This window comes from Pseudorca crassidens, chromosome 5 (genome assembly GCF_039906515.1).
Source record: "Pseudorca crassidens isolate mPseCra1 chromosome 5, mPseCra1.hap1, whole genome shotgun sequence".
Lineage (NCBI taxonomy): Eukaryota > Metazoa > Chordata > Mammalia > Artiodactyla > Delphinidae > Pseudorca > Pseudorca crassidens.
This window is the reverse complement of record NC_090300.1, coordinates 148,925,096-148,948,304: the sequence shown is the minus strand read 5'-3', so window position 1 is coordinate 148,948,304 and position 23,209 is coordinate 148,925,096. Positions and strand designations below refer to the sequence as shown.

Here is a 23,209-nt window from a genome sequence, read left to right as displayed (position 1 = left end):
GGTTGGCAGGTGGCCTCCAGCTGCCAGCCCCCTCGAACCCGCTGGGGCTGCATGGGCTGTGGGGGCCATCGAGGGGCTCCCGGCCCACCTTCCTTGCGTCCACGGCCTCCTCTCCCTCAGGGGTGCAGCCCAGAGTTCTTGCTGTTCCTGGGACATGCCAGAACCTTCCTGTCTGGGCCTCGGCCTGCGCTGTTCCCTGCGCTGGGGTGCCCGTCCCGCGAGGTCGCAGGCGCCCCCTCCCCACCCTCCCGCCCCCTCCCCTCTGCTCCTTCGTGGCCGCGGGGCACCGCTGCTTTAAGGGCGACATCACAAGGGTGCGGAAGGCCAGGGGCGTGGAACTCCGGGCTCTTCTCTTGGTGTTTCTGGAGCGCCCCTGGGCTCTGGATTTCCACCTCCATGGGACCACGGGCCCGCACGTGAGCACTGAGGACGCGGCCATGGCTGAGGGCAGCGAGCTGGTGAACAGGCTCATGATCGAGAATGCAGACCTCAGGAAGCAGGTGCGCCTCATGAAGGAGAACCAGATGCTGAAGCGGCTGCTCAGTGAGAGCTGCCAGGAGAGCTGTGGGCGCGGGGGCTGCGACCTGCTCATCCCCAAGGCGCCTGCCTACCCTGAGGCCTGCTCGCCTTGCAGTGCAGGTGAGCCCGGGCCTGTGTCCTCAGGCGGGTCCGCACCTGGGAGGAGGGCGGACAGTTTACCCGCTTGGGCTGGTGGGGCTCTGTGTCCGTGGTGGCCGCCGAGGTGCTGTCACAGAGGCTACAAACAGCACGTCCAGGTCCACCAAGGTCAGCCCGGGGGTGCTGGCGGGGCCGGCCGTGTGCGCCTCTCCTTTCCTGGGAGCCGGGCCCGCCGGGCATGCTCAACCCTCGTCCGGGGCAGCTTCGCCCGCCGCGCTGGCCGTCAGTCAAGGCCCGTCGCCTGGGCCCCACGACAGGAGTGGGAAGGGCGCCCAGGAGGGGGGAGCTGCAGCATCACCAGCAGGAAGTGAGTGAGGAACCGTAAAACAGCGCGCCCTGTGGGAGCCGCTGCAGAGGCCGTGACACTTGCTGTGAGTCAGTTGGCTGTGCTTTAAGCATTTTCATATGTGGAGCATGATTTAGGGCATGGTTGGAGCCCTGACCTTGGTCTGAGTGGTTGGGATGTGGACAGTGGGCCCCTGACCAGGCAACCTCCTTGTCTCTGGAGGTGGTGATCACTCACTGCCCAGTAGGGCGGGCAGAGTCCACACCCCAGCCCTCGCCTGGGGGTGCCCGCGCCCGTGGACCTGCCATCTCTTGGGATGAGCCGTTTTTAACGACAGGGTGTGAGATGGTTTCCTTTCCTTTTGGAAGCAGTTGAAGCTGCTTCCAAAGCTGCTGCCAGTTCCGCAGCAGGATGCCCGGCTGCTCCGGGGACCTCCGTTGTGTGGTCACCTCCTGGAGTCCACCGAATGCCTGCTGCCACCCTGAGCAAGCAGGCCCACGTGGAAGGTGGCACCATCACCCATCAGCCCCCTGCACGCAGCTTGTGGGCGCAGGGCCCCGTGAGCGAGCGTGTCCCCAGGGTGCGAGGGTCCCTCACGGCATCTCCACACCTTCAGCCTCAGGGGGGCCTTGAGGAAGGAGCTCAGACAAACAGGGGGTCCTCGTGGGGGATGGAGGGTAAAGGAGGGGGCCCTGCCGGAGCTCAGGACACACACTTGTCCCCGGGCGCTTGCTGAGGAGGGGCTGGCCTCACGGTGCTGTGTCCCGCGTGTGACGCCTGCAGAGCGTCCGTGCCGCCTTCGCAGCCTACGAGGGACGCCTAGTGCACGGAGGCTCATGGGGCACTTGTCCCAAGGCCTCGCCTGCACTGTGACAACTGTCAAGAGTCACCTGCCTCGTGCCACTCTGTCACCCTTCATCCCAAGAATGGGCCTACCCTCAGGGCTCAGAGCCATCCACGTGGTCAGCGGGCACAGGCTCTCTGGGCCTCCCCTCACTGGGCTGGAAGGGTGGGCTGCGGGCGAGGTACAGGCCCTCGCTCAGGCTGGGCTGTTCCCCGTCAGAGTCCAAGTCGGGCCAGAGTCTCTGGGACCATGGCCAGCACCCCGCCTGTGGGAAAGCCCAGATCCTGCCGGACAGCAGTCTTAGGAGGAGCCCCAGCCCCTGGCCAGCCCGCGGCCACCAGGCCTTCCACAGAGAGGCCTTGGAGCCCCAGCTGCAGGGCATGGGCCAAGGTCGGCATGGGCCCCAGCCATCCTCAGGGTCACCTCCATGCCCAGGGTTCAGCCTTCGGCAGAGGGTGCAGCCTTGGCCTTGGGGCTGGACTTGGAGAGCCAGCGGGTGTTCCTGCGAGCAGCTCAAGGCACAGACGGGAGAACTGCACACAGCAGCGGCTCACTGTCTGCATTCGAAACAGGACGTGCTCTGAAGAGCCGTTTTTCCCATTTACCAGAGTCGCTCAGGGAACGTAACTGCCCCCAGGCCGAGCCTGAGCTCCTGACCCCACTCCCAGAGGCAGCCGCTGCCAGCGTCTGCTCGGCGTCTCTCTGACATTGTCGGTGGCTCTGTGTGTGTCTAGGGATCCTTTTAGTTACGTAAATGGGGCTGAGCCGTTCTACACTTTGATTTCCCCAACCGTCCATCTTGCTGTCATTGCCCATCGGCCCTCTCCTGGAGGGCACACTGTTCCCTGTGGGTTCACCACAAGCCCTTCAGCCTGGACCCCACGACAGGAGCTCCTTTCCAGCTCCCTGTGACCACGGATGGCCCCACGTGTGCATCTGCGGCCTGCCGAGGGGTAGCTGTCGGGAAACCCTTAGGTCAAAGGCCACGTGCAGTTGAAACGTTGAAGAGGACACTGGGGCCCTCTCCAAAAGGCTGCGGCCTCTGCACCCTGCAGCTTCCCAGTACACGGCCTCACCTGTGGGAGCTGAGCCAGGCCACACCGGGGTCTCCTGGGGCCGCTTCGAGCAGATGGTACACATGATCCAAGGGACAGAGGCGGGGCGGCCTCGACCGCCCCGGCCCCTCCCTCCTGGGCCTGATTCCTTCAGACCATCCTGGTCCCCGAGCCCCTCGAGTCATGGAGCCTCCGCTGTTGCCTGGACTCCTTGCTGTCCTGGGTGCAGTGTCAGGTGATTTAAGTAGTTTCTGAGTATCTCTCTGCCTCTTTCCCTTTAACACCGTGATGTGGCTATTTCTGTACTGTTATAAATATATTTCAAATGGCTGTGTAATATTCCCAAAATCAGATGAGCCACAATTGAATGAACTCTTCTTACGTTTGAAATGACAGTTCTTTTTTCTCACGCCGAGGTAGGTACCACAGCAAAATACTTTATATTTGGGGTTATTTCCTTAGGGTATGTTTTCCTAAAGGTAGAATCACTGGCTCAGAAGGCAGCGGTAATTCTTTTCACATTTCTTCTGCGTACATTTACCCAGAGGATGATTTCATCTACTGCAGTTTTATTAAGCTCTTTTGGCTCTGTTTCTTCAAGCCTCTTCAGCCAGGTCTCACACATAAATCTTTCACGTTAATTAGTTTATCCCTGGAGCACTTTATGTTACTTGTTGTAATCATGGATGGGATTTCTTTTTCCACTGTATTTTCGTTATCAGTGTTGCTGTGTTTTGGAAAGCTGTTGATTTGTAGATATTTATCCTATATCCAGCCTGTTCATAAGCTGTTTTATTCTGCTAAGTTTTTCAGTTCATTCTCCTATGTTTTCTAAGTCTATAGTTGCTCTGTTTACAAACGATCATTTTAAACGAGGTTGGCAGCTCATACACTTGTTTCTGTCTTTGTTCCTCAGAACTCCCAGGACCTTTGGCCTTGGCAGCCTCCCCGCTATCCTCCTGGTGGGTGGTGGGCCGTGAATGGCCCTGTCTGCCCAGGGATCGGGGGGTGTGCAGTCTGGGTGCTGGGGAAGAGTCTTTCTAGTCCTTTTTTTTTTTTTTTTTTTTTTGCGGTACGCGGGCCTCTCACTGTTGTGGCCTCTTCCGTTGCGGAGCACAGGCTCCGGACGCGCAGGCTCAGCGGCCATGGCTCATGGGCCCAGCCACTCCGCGGCATGTGGGATCTTCCCGGACCGGGGCACGAACCCGTGTCCCCTGCATCGGCAGGCGGACTCTCAACCACTGCGCCACCAGGGAAGCCCGTAGTCCTTATTTTTAAAGAACAACAAAAAAAAAGAACTGAGAAACGGCTTATTTTGTTAAATTTTTATGACCTCGTTTCGGCATCGGCGGAAGTGCCCTCAGCTGCTTCTCACAGCTCGTCTGTGGGGTCTTGTTATGCTGCTTCGTTGAGAGACCCCGTGGGTCCTGGGTCTGAGCTGTGTCTGTTGTGGCATCTGTTTGGCTGGGGCTTTGCTTAGGATCTCTGGACTCTGTTCCTACATGAATCTGGGCTACAGTTTCCTTTCTGTGGGCTGTCTTTGCAGGGATTCGATATCAGCGTTGTGACAATTTATAACCTTAATAATCAAGCATCTTTTAATTTTTTCAGTGTTCCAACCTCGTTTATATGATGTAGGGATTGTGAATTGTTTGGGAACTTGAAAGAACTCACTCACCAACCAATCACCCAGGCCTGCAGCCCTTTGCAGCATAACTATTCTGTAACTTCTAGGTTTTCCTTTTTTGCTTATTGGTCCATTTAGGTTTTCTACTTCTGAGTCATTTAAAATAATTTCCCAGATGATCTCTCCTTTTATTAAAATTTTCAATTAATATTCAATTGTATATATTATCAATACTTTTATAATTTAAACATTGTCTTCCTAGTCATTCTTATGTCACTTTTCTCATTTCCAATTTTACTCCTTTATGTTTTCTGTCTCTCTAAAGTAGCTTTCCACAGTTCCGCTCTCACTGGGCTTCCCAGAGCTGTTTCGACTTTATTTCTGCTGCCATTTTTATTATTTTCTAACTTTTTCTTTCTTCAAGAGTTCATTCCCATATGAATGTTTAATTTTTTGCTGATGTTTTAGAAGTAATGAAAGGATTTAAGTTACTAATTTCACTCTAAATACAGTTTTTGTTTTATAAAGTATTTTTTTTAATTTATCTTTTGGCTGCGTTGGGTCTTTGTTGCTGCAATGCAGGCTTTCTCTAGTTGTGGTGAGCGGGGGCTACTCTTTGTTGCGGTGCATGGGCTGCTCATTGCATGGCTCCTCTTGTTGTAGAGCATGGAATCTAGGCGCGTGGGCTTCAGTAGTTGCAGCACATGGGCTCAGTAGGTGTGGCTCGCAGGCTCTAGAGCGCAGCCTCAGTAGTTGTGGTGAACGGAATTCCTTACTCCGCAGCATGTGGAATCTTCCCGGACCAGGGCTTGAACCCATGTCCCCTGCATTGGCAGGCGGATTCTTAACCGCTGTGCCACCAGGGAGGTCCCTCTAAATACGAGATTTAAAAAAAAATTTATTTATTTTTTTAATGCAGTAGGTTCTTATTAGTTATCCATTTTATACATATTAGTGTATATATGTCAATCCCAATCTCCCAATTCATCACACCACCACCCCCGCCCACCACTTTCTCCTCTTGCTGTGCATACGTTTGATCTCTACATCTGTGTCTCTATTTCTGCCCTGCAAACCAGTTCATCTGCACCACTTTTCTAGGCTCCACATATATGTGTTAATATATGATATTTGTTTTTCTCTTTCTGACTTACATCACTCTGTATGAGAGTCTCTAGATCCATCCACGTCTCTACAAATGACCCAATTTCGTTCCTGTTTATGGCTGAGTAATATTCCATTGTATATAGGTACCACATCTTCTTTATCCACTCTTCTGTCGATGGGCATTTAGGTTGCTTCCTGGCTATTGTAAATAGTGCTGCAATGAACATTGGGGTGCATGTGTCTTTTTGAATTATGGTTTTCTCTGGGTATATGACCAGTAGTGGGATTGCTGGGTCATACGGTAATTCTATTTTTAATTTTTTAAGACACCTCCATACTGTTCTCCATAGTGGCTGTATCAATTTACATTCCCACCAACAGTGCAAGAGGGTTCCCTTTTCTTCACACCCTCCCCAGCATTTGTTTTTTGTAGATTTTCTGATGATTCCCATTCTAACTGGTGTGAGGTGATACCTCATTGTAGTTTTGATTTGCATTTCTCTAATAATTAGTGATGTTGAGCAGCTTTTCATGTGCTTCTTGGCCATCTGTATGTCTTCTTTGGAGAAATGTCTATTTAGGTCTTCTGCCCATTTTTGGATTGGGTTGTTTGGTTTTTTTAGTATAGAGCTGCATGAGCTGTTTATATATTTTGGAGATTAATCCTTTGCCCATTGATTCGTTTGCAAATATTTTTTCCCATTCTGAGGGTTGTCTTTTCGTCCTGTTTGTAGTTTCCTTTGCTTTGCAAAAGCTCTTAAGTTTCATTAGGTCCCATTTGTTTATTTTTGGTTTCATTTCCATTACTCTAGGAGGTGGATCAAAAAAGATCTTGCTGTGATTTATGTCAAAGAATGTTCTTCCTATGTTTTTCTCTAAGAGTTTTATAGTGTCCAGTCTTACATTTAAGTCTCTAATCCATTTTGAGTTTATTTTTGTGTATGGTGTTAAGGACTGTTCTAATTTCATTCTTTTACATGTAGCTGTCCAGTTTTCCCAGCACCAATTATTGAAGAGACTGTCTTTTCTCCACTGTATATCCTTGCCTCCTTCATCATAGATTAGTTGACCATAGGTACGTGGATTTATCTCTGGGCTTTCTATCCTGTTCCATTCATCTATATTTCTGTTTTTGTGCAAGTACCATATTGTCTTGATAACTGTAGCTTTGTAGTATAGTCTGAAGTCAGGGAGTCTGATTCCTCCCACTCAGTTTTTTTTCCCTCAAGATTGCTTTGGCTATTCAGGGTCTTTTTTGTCTCCCTAAAAATTTTAAGACTTTTTGTTCTAGTTCTGTAAAAATGCCGTTGGTAATTTGATAGGGATTGCATTGAATCTGTAGATTGCTTTGGGTAGTATAGTCATTTTCACAATATTGATTCTTCCAATCCAAGAACATGGTATATCTCTCCATCTGTTGGTATCATCTTTAATTTCTTTCATCAGTGTCTTATAGTTTTCTGCATACAGGTCTTTTATCTCCCTAGGTAGGTTTATTCCTAGGTATTTTATTCTTTTTGTTGCAATGGTAAATGGGAGTGTTTCCTTGATTTCTCTTTCAGATTTTTCATCATTAGTGTATAGGAATGCAAGAGATTTCTGTGCATTAATTTTGTATCCTGCAATTCTACCAAATTCACTGATTAGCTCTAGTAGTTTTCTGGTGGCATCTTTAGGATTCTCTATGTATAGTATCATGTCATCTGCAAACAGTGACAGTTTTACTTCTTCTTTTCCAATATGTATTCCTTTTATTTCTTTTTCTTCTCTGATTGCCGTGGCTAGGACTTCCAAAACTATGTTGAATAATAGTGGTGAGAGTGAACATCCTTGTCTTGTTCCTGATCTTAGAGGAAATGCTTTAGTTTTTCACCATTGAGAGTGATGTTTGCTGTGGCATTTAATATGTTGAGGTAGGTTTCCTCTATGCCCATTTTCTGGAGAGTTTTTATCATAAATGGGTGTTGAATTTTGTCAAAAGCTTTCTCTGCATCTATTGAGATGATCATATGGTTTTTATTCTTCAATTTGTTAATACGGTGTATCACATTGATTGATTTACATATGTTGAAGAATCCTTGCATCCCTGGGATAAATCCCACTTGATCATGGTGTATGGTCCTTTCACTGCATTGTTGGATTCTTTTTGCTAGTATTTTTTTGAGGATTTTTGCATCTATATTCATCAGTGATATTGGTCTGTAACTTTCTTTTTTTGTAATATCTTTGTCTGGTTTTGTTATCAGGATGATGGTGGCCTCCTCGAATGAGTTTGGGAGTGTTCCTTCCTCTACAATTTTTTGGAAGAGTTTGAGAAGGATGGGTGTTAGCTCTTCTCTAAATGTTTGATAGAATTCACCTGTGAAGCCATCTGGTTCTGGACTGTTGTTTGTTGGAAGATTTTTAATCACAGTTTCAATTTCATTACTTGTGATTGGTCTGTTCATATTTTCTGTTTCTTCCTTGTTCAGTCTTGGAATGTTATACTTTTCTAAGAATTTGTCCATTTCTTCCAGGTTGTCCATTTTATTGGCATAGAGTTGTTTGTAGTAGTCTCTTAGGATGCTTTATATTTCTTCGGAGTCTGTCGTAACTTCTCCTTTTTCATTTCTAATTTTATTGATTTGAGTCCTCTCCCTCTTTTTCTTGATGAGTTTGGCTAAGGTTTTATCAATTTTGTTTATCTTCTCAAAGAACCACCTTTTAGTTTTATTGATCTTTGCTCTGATCTTTATGATTTCTTTCCTTCTACTAACTTTGGGTTTTGTTTGTTCTTCTTTCTCTAGTTCATTTAGGTGTAAGGTTAGTTTGTTTATTTGAGATTTTTCTTGTTTCTTGAGGTAGGCTTGTATTGCTATAAAATTCCCTCTTAGAAAGTCTTTTGCTGCATCCCGTAGGTTTTGGATCATCGTGTTTTCATCGTAATTTGTCTCTAGGTATTTTTTGATTTCCTCTTTGATTTCTTCATGATCTCTTGGTTATTTAGTAATGTATTGTATAGCCTCCATGTGTTTGTGTTTTTTTTACATATTTTTCCCTGTAATTGATTTCTAATCTCATAACGTTGTGGTCAGAAATTTTGCTTGATATGATTTCAATTTTCTTAAATTTACCAAAGCTTGATTTGTGACCCAAGATATGATCTACCCTGGAGAATGTTCTGTGCACACTTGAGAAGAAAGTGTAATCTTCTGTTTTTGGCTGGAATGTACTATAAATATCAATTAAAATCTATCTGGTCTATTGTGTCATTTAAAGCTTGTGTTTCCTTATTAATTTTCTGTCTGGATGGTCTGTCCATTGGTGTAAGTGAGGTTTTAAAGTCCCCACTATTATTGGGTCACTGTTGATTTCCTCTTTTATAGCTGTTAGCAGTTGCCTTATGTATTGAAGTGCTCCTATGTTGGGTGCATATATATTTATAATTGTTATATCTTCTTCTTGGATTGATCCCTTGACCATTATGTAGTGGCCTTCCTTGTCTCTTGTAATATTCTTTATTTTAAAGTCTATTTTATCTGATATGAGTATTGCTACTCCAGCTTTCTTTTGATTTCCATTTGCATGGAATATCTTTTTCCATCCCCTCACTTTCAGTCTGTATGTGTCCCTAGGTCTGAAGTGCGTCTCTTATAGACAGCATATAGATGGGTCTTGTTTTTGTATCCGTTCAGCAAGCCTGTGTCTTTTGGTTGGAGCATTTAATCCATTCACGTTTAAGGTAATTATCGATATGTATATTCCTACTACCATTTTCTTAACTGTTTTGGGTTTGTTTTTGTAGGTCCTTTTCTTCTCTTGTGTTTCCCACTTAGAGAAGTTCCTTTAGCATTTGTTGTAGAGCTGGTTTGGTGGTGCTGAATTCTCTTAGCTTTTGCTTGTCTCTAAAGCTTTTGATTTCTCCATCGAATCTGAATGAGATCCTTGCCGGGTAGAGTAATCTTGGTTGTAGGTTCTTCCCTTTCATCACTTTAATAATACCATGCCACTCCCTTCTGGCTTGTAGAGTTTCTTCTGAGAAATCAGCTGTTAACCTTATGGGAATTCCCTTGTATGTTATTTGTCGTTTTTCCCTTGTTGCTTTCAATAATTTTTCTTTGTCTTTAATTTTTGTCAGTTTGATTATTACGTGTCTTGGCATGTTTCTCCTGCCTGGGACTCTCTGCACTTCCTGGACTTGGGTGGCTATTTCCTTTCCCATGTTAGGGAAGTTTTCAACTATAATCTCTTCAAATATTTTCTCAGGTCCATTCTCTCTCTTTTCTCCTTCTGGGACCCCTATAATGTGAATGTTGGTGCATTCTAATGTTGTCCCAGAGATCTCTTAGGCTGTCTTCATTTCTTTTCATTCTTTTTTCTTTATTCTGTCCTGCGGCAGTGAATTCTACCATTCTGCCTTCCAGATCACTTATCCCGTCTTCCTTGGTTTTGCTGCTATTCATCCTTCTAGTGTATTTGTCATTTCAGTTATTGTATTACCCATCTCTGTTTGTTTGTTCTTTAATTCTTCTAGGTGTCTGTTTTTTAATTCTTCTAGGTCTTTGTTAAACATTTCTTGCATCTTCTCGACCTTTGCCTCCATTCTTTTTCCGAGGTCCTGGATCATCTTCACTATCATTATTCTGAATTCTTTTTCTGGAAGATTTCCTGTCTCCACTTCATTTAATTGTTTTTCTGGGGTTTTATCTTGTTCCTTCATCTGGTACATAGCCCTCTGACTTTTCGTCTTGTCTATCTTTCTGTGAGTGTGGTTTTTGTTCCACAGGCTGCAGGATTGTAGTTCTTCTTGCTTCTGCTGTTTGCTCTCTCCTGGAGAATTTAGATGATTACTTTTATCCACCAGTTCGTTTTCAGACTTGCTCAGTTTGTAATGCTCTTAAAACATCCAGGTTCAGATGTAGAGTCAGCAGCATCAGAAACTCAGATGATAGCTCTTGACTGATGTAGACGAAGATGAATCAATAGTCAATCTAATGATACCAAGGGACCACTGCTTATCGAAAACCCAGTCTTCAAACTGAGAGCAGAGTTCTTCCCGTTACATGTTAAATCCTCTCTGAAATCCTGCTAGTGTTGGAGGGTCTCCTGCAGAGGCACGGGTGGCTATGTCTCACTGTGAGGACAAGGACACTGGCAGCAGAAGTTCTGGAAAGTACTCTCCTTGGCGTGAGCCCTCCCAGAGTCCACCTAAATACAGTTGGTTTTTTTTTTTTAAACAAATCCTACAGCTTGGCTTGGGTTGTTATTCTTTTTAAATTTATTTATTTATTTGTTTATGGCTGTGTTGGGTCTTCGTTTCTGTGTGAGGGCTTTCTCTAGTTGCGGCAAGCGGGGGCCACTCTTCATCGTGGTGTGCGGGCCTCTCACTATTGCGGCCTCTCTTGTTGCAGAGCACAGGCTCCAGACGCGCAGGCTCAGTAGTTGTGGCTCACGGGCCTAGTTGCTCCGTGGCATGTGGGATCCTCCCAGACCAGGGCTCGAACCCGTGTCCCCTGCATTAGCAGGCAGATTCTCAACCACTGCGCCACCAGGGAGGTCCCTAAATACAGTTTTCAATGTACTGATGTCGTAGTACATATAGTGTTCTGATTTTCAGTATTTTTCAATAATCATTTTCTTCCTATTTTTATTTCCTCCTTGATCTGATCATTACTTAAGAGAATGCTTTTAATTCTGAGGAGATGGAGTTTTCTATTGACTCTCATTTTTCACTTACAGTTTTATTGTAACGTGACCTGAAAATTTGGACTTCACTGAGGATTAAATAAAATTTTTTTTTAACGTTTAACACAAATTTATTAAGGCTTAGGAATAACAGAGGGGATTTCAATTCACTAAATAGAAACTAAATGAAAAGTGCAAACCCACCTGGCCACACAACAATCCCTCATAGATGTGGCTCTTCCCCAAGTCCATGAGGTGTTTTTCCAGCCCCTGCCCACTGCTGGAACAGCCCACCTCCCCTCGGGATATTTGCGTCCTGAGCACAGGGCTCTAGGCTCCTCGGGCTGAGCCAGAGGAAGAATCCAGCTCTGGGGACCCTTGATGCCTCAGCCTTGGTAAGTCCCTGAGGCGTGTCCCGTTGGCAGTTTGTGGGCTGTGTGTTTGGCAGGGGATGCACATCGAGGGACACTGATCGCGGCTTTGCTTTTACAAGGAAATCTGGAAACAGCCCCACGTGCCTCAGTGGGATGATGGTTAAAAAAATCTGTGTCTGTGTGCAAGTGTGTGTGCACGTGTGCCGGGAAATGGTTAAATGAACCAGTGAGCTACCAAATGACTCAGTCAATGTGCATAAATCTCAACAAAAGATAAGTTTCAGAATAAAACATGTGTCAGATGATACCATTTCTGTAAAATTTAAGAAGCACATAACAGTCACTGTCACAGTGTGTGGATGCACAGGTTGGAGGAGGCATCAGAGGCACCCACGCTCACTGTGCCCATGAACCTGAGGCTGCTGGTGTCCTTGGGCGCCGGCGCCCATAGCTGTCTCGCCCACGTGTCCGTCACCTCCTCCAAAGCGTAAAGGGGAGCAGGTGTCAGAGCCGGGGCAGGGTGTGTGCGTGTTCTTAAAGTGGTCTCTGCACTTCTCGGGATGTTTCGGGAACCTCAGCCCGACGTCTCCTTCCTCTCCTCCCTGCCCTAGTTCCAGATTTTGGAAGGTTCAACGGTGGCCCTGATGCACCCTCCCAGCTGCAGGCGTCCTCCCTGGAGGATCTGCTGTGCTCACACGCCCCCCTCTCCAGCGAGGACGATGCCTCCCCGGGCTGTGCGACCTCCTCCCAGGTGCCCTTCAAGAATTTCCTCAGCTCCCCAGAGCCGTCTGCGCCCCGTGGCTCTGACCGGAAGCTGTCCCCGCTCCTGAGTTCCTTGCAGGACCCGCTGGCGGACAAGAGCCTGCTGGAGCCCAGGGAGGTGGGCCGGCCCAAGAAGGTGTGCTTCTTGGAGAGCAGCCTGCCCTCCGGGGACAGGACCAGGAAGAGCTTCTACCTTAACGGTACAGCGGGCCAGGGGTGGGTGCCGGGTGGGAGGCGCTGCTGGGGAGAGTGGTCCGGGCTCTGTGCTGCTGCATTTATCTGTGTCAGTATTGATTCCAATACACAGTGTCTCAATGACTATAGCTTTATAATAAGACTGTAAATCAGATGGTATAAGTTCTTCAACTTTGTTCTTTTTGTCCAAGTTGTTCTGCCTATTCTAGGTTCTGTATGAATGTTAGAATCAACTTGCCCATTTCTACAAGAAAACCTTGCTGGCATCTACATTGAAAATTGGTTGTTCACAGTCTTCTGTTGGAAGAAGATTCTATCTAGGACTTTACAGTTAGAGAGGAGAAGTCACTGCCTGGCTTCAAAGCTTCAAAGGACAGGCTGACTCTCTTGTTAGGGGCTAATGCAGCTGGTGACTTGAAGTTGAAGCCAGTGCTCATGTATCTTCTGAAAATCCTAAGGCCCTTAAGAATTATGCATTTATCATCTGAAAATCCTAAGAGCACTCTGCCTGCGCTCTATAAATGGAAAACAAAGCCTGGATAACAGCACATCTGTTTGCAAAATGGTTTACTGAATATTTTAAGTCCCCTACTGAGACCTACTGCTCAGAAAAAAAGATTCCTTTCAAAATATTACTGCCCATCAACAATGCACCTGGTCACCCTGGAGCTCTGATGGAGATGCACAATGAGATAAAGGTTGTTTTCATGTCTGCTAACACAACATCCATCCTGTAGCCCATGGATCAAGGAGTCATTTTGACTTTCAGGTCTTATTATTGAAGAAATACATTCCGTAAGGTTACAGCCACCACAGACAGTGATTCCTCTGATGGATCGGGGCAAAGTCAGTTGAAACCTTCTGGAAAGGATTCATCATTCTAGATACCATTAAGAACATTCATGATTCATGGGAAGAGGTCAACATATCAACATTAACAGGAGTTTGGAAGAAGTTGGTACCAACCCTCATGGATGACTTTGAGAGGTTCAAGACCTCAGTGTGGGGCTTCCCTGGTGGTGCAGTGGTTAAGAATCCGCCTGCCAATGCAGGGGATACAGTTTCGAGCCCTGGTCCTGGAAGATCCCACATCCTGTGGAGCAACTAAGCCTGTGCGCCACAACTACTGAGCCCGCACACCACAACTACTGAAGCCCGCATGCCTAGAGCCCGTGCTCCGCAATAAAAGAAGCCACCTCAATGAGAAGCCCTCGCACCGCAACAAAGAGTAGCCCCTGCTTACCGCAACTAGAGAAAGCCTGGGCGCAGCAACGAAGACCCAATGCAGCCAAAAACAAAACCAAACCAAACCCTAATATTCGATTATTTTTTTAAAAAAAGACCTTAGTGGGGGAAATAACTGCAGATGTGGTGGAAACTGCAGGAGAACTAGAATCAGAAGTGGAGCCTGAGATGTGACTGACTTGCTGCAATCTCAGGATAAAGCCTTCATAGATGAGGAGCTGCTTTTTATGGATGATCTAAGAAAGTGGATTCTTGAAATGGAATCTACTCCTAGTGAAGATGCTGTAAAGATTGTTGAAATGACAACAAAGGATTTAGAACATTACATAAACGTAGTCAATAAAGTAGCAGCAGGGTTTGAGAGGATTAACTTTAATTTTGAAAGAAGTTCTATTGTGGGTGAAATGCTATGAAACAGCAATGCATGCTACGGAGGAATTATTCTTGAAATGAGGTGCAGTCAATGTGGCAAACTTCACTGTTACCTTTTTAAAGAAATTGCCACACCAACCCCAGCCTTCAGCAGCCACCACCCTGATCAGTCAGCAGCCATCAGCACTGAGGCAGGGGCCCTCCCCAGCAAAAAGGTTGTGACTCACTGAAGGCTCAAATGATGGTTAGCATTTTTTAGCAGTAAAATATTTTAAAATTAAGGTATGTACATTGGAGTTTTTTTGGACGTAATGTTATTGCACACTATAGACTACAGTATAGTGTAAAACTAATTTTATGTGCACTGAAAAACCAAAAAAGTTCATGTGACTTGCTTTAGTGTGATATTTTGCTTTATTGTGGTGGTCTGGAACTGGATCAGCAATATATCCAAGGTATGCCTGTATATCTCTCCATTTATTTAGTTCTTTAAAAATATCGCTCAAGCCGCCGTCCTCGTTAGTATAGTGGTGAGTTTCCCCGCCTGTCTTGCCGGAGACCGGGGTTCGATTCCCTGACAGGGAGGCAACACGCCCTCGGGACTTCCCTGGTGGAGCAGTGGTTAAGAATCCGCCTGCCAATGCGGGGGACTCAGGTTTGAGCCCTGGTCTGGGAAGATCCCACGTACCGCAAAGCACCTAAGCCCATGCACCACAACTACTGAGCCTGTACTTTAGAGCCCGTGAGCCACAACTACTGAGCCCGTGTGCCACAACTACTGAAGCCCGCGCACCTAGAGTCCGTGCTCCGCAACAAGAGAAGGCACTGCAATAAGAAGCCCGCGCACCACAACGAAAACCCAACGCCTTCAATAAATAGATAAATAAATAAGTTAAAAAAATATTGCTCAGCAATATTTTATAGTCTTCTGTGTACAGATCTTGCACATTTTGTTGAATTTATCCCTCAGTATTTCATGTTTTTGATGCTGAAAAATAAATAGTATTGTTTTTATCAATATGAATTTCGGATTGTTTCTAGTATACAGTAACACAATTGGTTTTGTATATTGACCCCATGATGGTTAATTTTATTTGTCAACTTGACTGGGCCATTAGGTGCCCAGATATTTGGTCAAACATTATTCTGGGTATTTCTGTGAGGATGTTTTTGGATGAGTTTAATATTTAAATCAATAGACTGAGTAAAGTAGATTGACTTCCTTAATGTGGGTGGGCCTCATCCAATCACTTGAAGGCCTGAATAGGACAAAAAGGCTGACTCTCTCCTAAGTAAGAGGGAATTCCTCCTGCCTGACTGCCTTTGGATTGCAACTGAAATCTCAGCTCTTATGCCTCCAGTCCTTTGAACTGGAGCCACACCATTGATTCTCTTGTTTCTCAGACCTTGAGCTCAGACTGAGACTATATCATCAGCTCTTCTGAGCCTCCAGCTTGCTGACTCACCCTCACAGATCTTGGGACTTGTCAGTTTTCATAATCACACACACACACACACCACATATGGTTCTGTTTCTGTTTCTCTAAAGAACCCTGACAAATAGAACCTTGTATCTTGCAACTTAACTGAACTCACATATTTGTTCTAGTAGTTTTTTTTTAGATTCTTTAGGATAGATACCATGTCATTTGTGAATAAAGACAAAGTTATTTTTTCATTTCTAATCTGTATGCCTTTAATTTCTTTTTCTTGTCTTATTGCATTGGCTGGAACAGTGTTGAATAGAAATGGTGACAGTGGGCATTCTTGTCTTTTTTGGATGTAGGGGGAAAGCATTCCGTCTGTCACCATTAAGTATGATGTTAGCTAAGTTTTGTAGATGCCCTCCATCAGGTTGAGGAAGTTCCCTTTAATTCCTTGTTTGCTCAGAGTTATCCTGGATGTATTTTGGAATTTGTTGAATGCTTTTTCTGCACCTATTGAGATGAGCATTTGGTTTTCATTTGTAGTTTGTTAATATGGTAAATAACATTGATTGATTTTTGAATTATAAACCAACCTTGCATTACTGAGATAAACCTCACTTGGTCATGATGTATTATACTTTTTTGTATTGTTTGATTCAATTTACTAAATTTTTGTTAAGAATTTTTGCAGTCTGTGAGGGATATTGGTCTATAGTTTTCTTATGTCATTTTTTGACTTTGATATTGGGTTAATGTCAGCCTCAGTGAATGAGGAAGAAAGTGTTCCATTCTCTTTAATTATCTAGATGAGTTTGTGTAGAATTGGCATTATGTATTCCTTAGGTGTCTGGTAAAATTCATCACTGAAACCATCTGAGCATTGAATTTTCTTTGTAGGAACATTCTCTCCCCACCCCAACAAATTCAATTTCCTTAGTTGATATAAGGCTGTTCAAATTTTTTTTAATTTCTTCTTGAGTGAGATTTGGTAGTTCACTCACAAAAAAAGATACAAAAGTGAGATTTGTATCTTTTAAGGAATTGGTTCATTTCATCCGAGTTGTTAAATTTATTGGCATAAAGTTGTTGTTAGTATTACATTATTATCCTTTTAATGTCTGTAAAATCTGTGGTGATGCCATCTCTCTTTTCTGATAGTGGTAATTTTTGTCTTCTTCTTTTCTGTAATAAGTCTGGATAGAGGTTTATCAATCTTACTGACACTTTTTCTTTGAGGAATAGGTTTTTGGCTGGATCTTGGAAGGCCCAAGTTGGCTAGACATGATTTCTAGATCCTCTCAGGTGTAGCTCGTTTCTTCTGCCTAATTTATACTTTAGGGAAGCAGGGAGAAGGACTGATTTCTGATGAGATAAATGTATTAATACAGAAGGGAGAGTTTGCAGCCTGCTCCTCCATGGGCCCCATTTTCCCTAACATGTTTCTGTGCAGTGTATCTGGTTCTCAGCTTTAATTCCTGGGTACCTTGTACAGCACTGCTAAGTGATTAAGGAAGGAGAACACTGAAAACTATAAAACATGGTTGAAAGAAATTAAGACCTAAATAAATGGAAAAAATCTTGCAGTCATGGCTTAAAAGACTTACTATTATCAAGATGGCAAAACTCCCCAAATTGATCCACAAACCTCAATGCAAATCCTTATCAAAATCCCACCTGGCTCCTTTGCAGAAATTGACAAGCTGATCCTAGCATTTGTATGGAAGTGCATGGGGCTCAGAATAGGCAAAGCAATCTTGAAAAAGGAGAATAAAATCGGAGGACACACATTTCCCAAGTTCAAAAGTTACTATCAAGTTACAGTAATCAACAGCATGGCACTGGTATAAGAACAGGCATACAAGTCGATGAAATAGAGTAAGTCCAGAGATAAACCCATGCATTTACAGGTTGGATCTTTGACAAGGGTTCCAAGACAACTCAGTGGGGAGAGAAGAGTCTTTTCAACAAACGGTGCTGGGAAAGTGGATATCCGGGTGCAAAATAATGAAGTTGGACTTCACACAATGTAGAAAGTTAACTAAAAATAGATCACAGACTTAAAAGACCTAACACCATAAAACTCTTAAAAGAAAACATAGACATAACTCTTATGACCTTGGATTTGGCAATAGAGTCATAGCTGTGACACCAAAGGTATGAGCAACAAAAGGAAAAACAGATATATCAGACTTTATCAAAGGTAAACACTTTGGTATTTCAAAGGAACATTTCAAAAAAGTGAAAAGTCAACTCACGGAATGGGAGAAAATATGTGTAAATCATGTATCCGATAAGGGAACAGTATCCAGGATATATAAGAACACTTACAACTCCTCAGTAAAAGACAAACAGTCCAATTAGAAATGGGCAAAGAATTTAAATAGACATTTCCCCAAAGAAGGCAGACAAATGGCCAATAAGCACGTGAAAAGATGTTCAGTATCCTCAGCCATCAGTGAAATGCAAATGAAAACTGCAGTGAGACACCACTTCACATCCACCAGGATGGTTATAATAAAAAAGACGGACGGGGCTTCCCTGGTGGCGCAGTGGTTGAGAGTCCGCCTGCCGATGCAGGGGACGCGGGTTCGTGTCCCGGTCCGGGAAGATCCCACATGCTGCGGAGCGGCTGGGCCCGTGAGCCATGGCCGCTGAGCCTGCGCGTCCGGAGCCTGTGCTCCGCAACGGGAGAGGCTACAACAGCGAGGGGCCCGCGTACCGCAAAAAAAAAAAAAAAAAAAAAGACGGACAATAAGCAGTGTTGGAGAGGGAGTGGGGGAATTGGAACCTACACACCTTGCCGCTGTGGAAAACAGTCTGGCAGTTCCTCAAAAAGTTAGACATAGAGTTACCTCGTGTCCCAGCAATTCCATTCCTAGGTATATCACCGAAAGACCTGAAAACATTTGTCCACACAAAAATGTTTATATGAGCGTTCATAGCAGCATTATTCATATTAGCCAACAAGTGGAAGCAGCCCAGATGCCTGTCAATGGAGGAATGGATAAACAGAATGTGCTGTATCCATACAACGGAATGTTGTTCAGCCATAAGTAGGACTGAAGTCCTGACACACGTTACCACATGGACGTGCCATGAAAGCATGCTGGGCGAATGAAGCCAGTCACGAAAGACCACATATTATGGGATCCCACCGATATGAAATGTCCAGAGTAGGCAAATCCATAGGGTCAGAAGGCGGGTGTGTGGCTGCAGCGTGAACCGCGAGTGAGTGCTAGTTGGGTACAGGGTTTGTAGACCGTGGTGATGGCTGTACGACTTGGTGAATATACTAAAAGCCACTGGATTGCATATTTGAAAAGAGTGAATTTTATAATGTGAATTACACCTCAAAAAAAAGAGATAAAAGTCATTGGGACGCAGCGAGCCCCTCAACCTCAGTTCCTTTGTGTGGAAGTGGAGCCTGAGGCCCCTCGAAGGCTCATCGTGAGGATAAGTCAAACCACGGAAGGACCAGAGACGCTCCTGGAGGAGGGAACGGAAGCAGCCCGGCTCAGCTGGGTTGGTTGCTCGGGGCCTCAAGGGCCCCTCTGAGGGGGTCCGAGCCCCTGTTACCAGGAACCTCCCTGTCACCTGCCTCCCTGTCCTGCCGCTCCGGCCGCAGCCGCCAGATTACTTTCTCGACACCCTCTGTGGCTCCCTGTCTCCAGCATTTCTCCTGGGCCCTCGGACACCTGGCTCTCTGCCTCCCCCAACCCTGTGACCTTGTGACCCCAGGGCCCTCACAGGGCTCTGGGTCTTGTGGCTCAGGGGAGGCCCCCTGCCCCGGGCACCCACACCCCCTCGGCCCCCATGCTGGCCCTCCCATCTGCCCGGCCCACATCCCCTGAGACCCGGAGTGCTCTGAGTTCGGCCTCGTCCTCCCCACTCAGCACCTGCACAGGCGCGGCCGAGGGAGCGGAAGGACGGATGTCCCCCCAGCCTCTCCTGGTGTCCACAGAGGAGGAGGCTGCCGATCCCTGGCCTTGATAAGCCCGTGCTGACTGGCAATCACGTTCCTGTGGAGAGTGACCGGGCAGGGTTCTGGGATGGGGGGCTGTGTGGACAGTCACAGGATGGGGCCGAGGGAAGCAGAACGAGGTCACGGGCAGGGCTGGTCCTGGAGCCCAGCGCTCACGCCCACACAGACAGCCCGCAGGGGCAGTTCAGCAACTCCCCGGGCCACTGAGCCCTGCCGGCATGGCTGGGGAGTCAGGCCGAGCGCTCTGTGTGCTGGGGGTCCTGAGCCTTCGGTGGGCACAGGTGTTTGTGGGTAACAGGACCGGGGGGCCGGCTCTCCACGCGGAGCACCTATCCCGTTTGTGCACTGCCCGCCCGGTGGACGGACCTGGCAGGGCTGCACCATCCGACACCCTTGGAAGGGGTTTGGATCACGGGCGGGTTTGAAGGTTGCAGGGCTTTTAGGAAAAGCTTTAGAAATGGGCACGTTACTAAATGTCTCCCGTGGGGAAGAAAGGGCAGAGCGTGGAAGGCACCGGATGCTGTGCCGAGAGCCCGCGCCCCCCAGCCGGGCGTGTCCTGGTCGGTGAGGGCGCCCCGGGCGTCGTGAGGCAGGCCCTTTCTCACCCAGCCGTCTCTCAAGGTCAGGTGCACCCGGTGATAACAGTGGGCAGTGTGGCCTTCAAAGAGCACAGTGGTTTTGAAGGGTATTGATCGTATCACGGTTGTCAGGTGGAAGACTTGCTGACATCGGAGACTGCTGCGGGGAGGGGAGATTTGGGAGCAGGTTTTGGAGGGGAGGGCGGTTGATGTGCCGGGGTGACGGTGGGCAATAATTAAAATTAGAATCTGCCAGCGCAGCAATCCTATTCACAACAAAGGAAAGTCTTATTACCGAACAAGCACTAGCCCAGCATGCGCGGCACGCGGGCTGCCGAGACAGAGCTACGCAGACTGGATCCACACGTGTTACTTACATGTCCTTCAGTTAACCAGACCCACCCTCAGGTGGGGGACACGCCTAGCCCGTCCCGAGTTCACCTGGTCTCCGGGCTGGGGCCTCTGAGGGGTCAACTTAGACTGGGTGCTGAGCAGACTCGGGACAAGAAAATAATGCTGGACTGTGAAACAGGCTTTTAGAGTGTTTACGCCCACTTTGTTGGGGAGTGGGGGAGGGATGGAGAAAGGACCTGGGATCAGGGTGCTCAGGGAACATGCCAAGAACGGGGAGGAAAGGAAAGCTCTCTTTCCCCTTTGGCAACAGAAAATTCAAAGTTTCCTTTTAAATTTGTGTTGGCCTCACAGTGGAGGGCAGGTGTCAGTGGGGAGGAGGGTGCCCCCTCAGGTCACAACCAGGGCCTTGCGGAAGGCTCTGCTGGGCTCCCGAGGCTTCACCGCAAACGCACAGTGTCTGCGTTCGGGTCGGTCCTCTCCCTGAAATGGACCCTGGAGCACAGGCAGGAGGAAGGTGGGTGGCCCCTGAGCCTCCGAGTCCTGGCCAGCCTGTCTCACTGGCCCCCCCGCCCCCCTCCCCCTTGCAGAGATCCAGAGCTTTGCCGGCACCGAGAAGGACGGGCGCATCGTTGGGGAGATCGCCTTCCAGCTGGACTGGCGCATCCTGGCCTATGTCTTCCCAGGGGTGACCCGGCTCTATGGCTTCACTGTGTCCAACATCCCTGAGAAGATCAAGCAGGTGCGCCTCCCTGCCTGGGGGCCCTCCCTGCCCTAGAACACCCCCTGCCCCGGGGTCCCCTTGCTGCCCCATCACACGTGGTGCCCACGCAGCTGCAGCCCTGGGCGAGCCTGAGTGGTGTCTGAGGCAGATGTGCCGGGGACACGATGAGCTGGTCCCATCTCAGGAGTGGCTCCAGGCCGGGGAGTACTTTGACGCTTAGCCCCAGCTGGCAAGACACCTTCTGCGAGCCTGGGGTGCCGCTCCCTGCTCTCCCTGACACTGTGCTGGAGGGCAACTGGGGGACAGCTCCCCTGATGGGGCCTGGCTGTGGGCCTCAGTGTCACCACCTACACAGCTGCGCTAGGGGAATCTAGCCCCTGCCCTGCCCCCGGCCCTGGGCCTGGGCCTCACCTCCCGCCCCACTCCACGGCCCCGCCTGCGGGTTCCCGGTTCTGCCCGCCCGCCCGCGCCTGTGCCCACAGACGTCCATCAAGTCCCTGGACGGCTCAGTGGACGAGAAGAAGCGGCTGGAGCTGACGCACCGCTACCTGACGCTGACGGCGTGCCTGGAGAGGCTGGGCTACAAGCGCGCTGTGCACCCCGTGTTCAGCGAGTTCCTCATCAACACCTACGGCATCCTGAAGCAGCGGCCCGACCTGCGCGCCAACCCGCTGCACAGCAGCCCGGCCGCCCTGCGCAAGTTGGTCATCGACGTCGTGCCCCCCAAGTTCCTGGGCGACTCGCTGCTTCTGCTCAACTGCCTGTGCGAGCTCTCCAAGGAGGACGGCCGCCCGCTCTTCGCCTGCTGAAGCCTCCGACCCGCGCCTCCCTGCAATAAACGCGTGTTGTAACCCGGGCGCCGCGCTCCTCGTCCGCTCTCCGGAGGGCGCGCTGAGGGCGCCAGGGCCCGGTACGCCTACGCCTGCGCTGTCCCGACACGCCGGCCGGCGCCCGGCCGCCCGCCCCACAGCCCACACCTGCACAGCGGGTCGCACTCTATTAAAAGTCGTCTGTTTGCTGTTCCTCCTTTACCGCTGCTCTTTGAGGGCAGAGGCCCCGCTGTGTTTGGAACGAGGCCACCAACCCTGAGGACCCGCCAGCACACACGGCGCCTGGTCCCCTCCCCTGGGGTCGCAGTGCCTCCTCTTGGAAGGGCAGCGGTCCGTCCCCCTGCGGGTTTCCCCGAAGGCGGAGCCTGGGGCAAGGATTCCGCAGCAGGCAGGGCAGCTGCAGAATCTGCAGGGCGGAGTGAAAACACAGGCCCCTTTTTCAAAAGTCAGGAATTGCAAGACAGCGACTGCAGCGCTTTAAACCACGTGCCCGCGTGCAGCTGTGTGGGTGCGCCCTGCCGGCGAGGCTGGCGCAGGACGGGCAGTTTACTTGGGAGATGATTCAAGGAAGCAGGAGCCCCCAGCGGAAGGGGAGCCAGTGTGCAAAGGGCGTCGATTTTCTGCCTGGTTCTGGGATCGAGAGCCCTGGTCCCTTTGGTTGGAAGGTGGTGGTAGAAACCAGCAACCGGGTGCTGGTGAGATGGCTTTTTCCTGTAAGTGGTGGAGCTTTCTAGGGTCCCCTATTCAGGAGCTATTTTTAGCACCTGCCAAAAATTTTAATGTCTCAAAACTGCCCCCAAGAACGGGTCCCACTCCCCTGAGATAGAAAAAAAATAGAAAAGAAAAGAAAAAAAAAAAAACTGGTCCCAGCATCACACTGGGTCCTGTCCCTGCATCTTGCGTTCCCAGCCGTAGCCAAGCCCTGGCCCAGAACCGTCTCTGTAGGACACACAGCCCCACTCCTGCCAGAGCCCTCTGGCCCCCAACTCTCCTGGAGCCTGGAGAGGGCAGGTGGCCCCCTGAGGCTCTGCAGTCAGGACACCTTCCTGGTTCCTTCTCTGCTGTAGGTATGAGGATGAAGGTGCTAGGGCTCCCTGTCCCTTGGTTG

The 23,209-nt window shown here is 48.3% G+C and overlaps 1 protein-coding gene across 1 annotated transcript; it reads left to right on the top strand.

The window, feature by feature from the left end:
- Positions 1-437: 437 nt before the first annotated feature.
- On the top strand, positions 438-22,273 carry SPATC1L (spermatogenesis and centriole associated 1 like). The gene is made up of 4 exons (XM_067739729.1): positions 438-639; positions 12,247-12,597; positions 21,138-21,289; positions 21,754-22,273. The coding sequence occupies exons 1-4, from the start codon at positions 438-440 to the stop codon at positions 22,078-22,080; spliced, it is 1,032 nt and encodes a 343-aa protein (XP_067595830.1). The 3' UTR covers positions 22,081-22,273.
- The last annotated feature ends 936 nt before the right edge of the window (positions 22,274-23,209 follow it).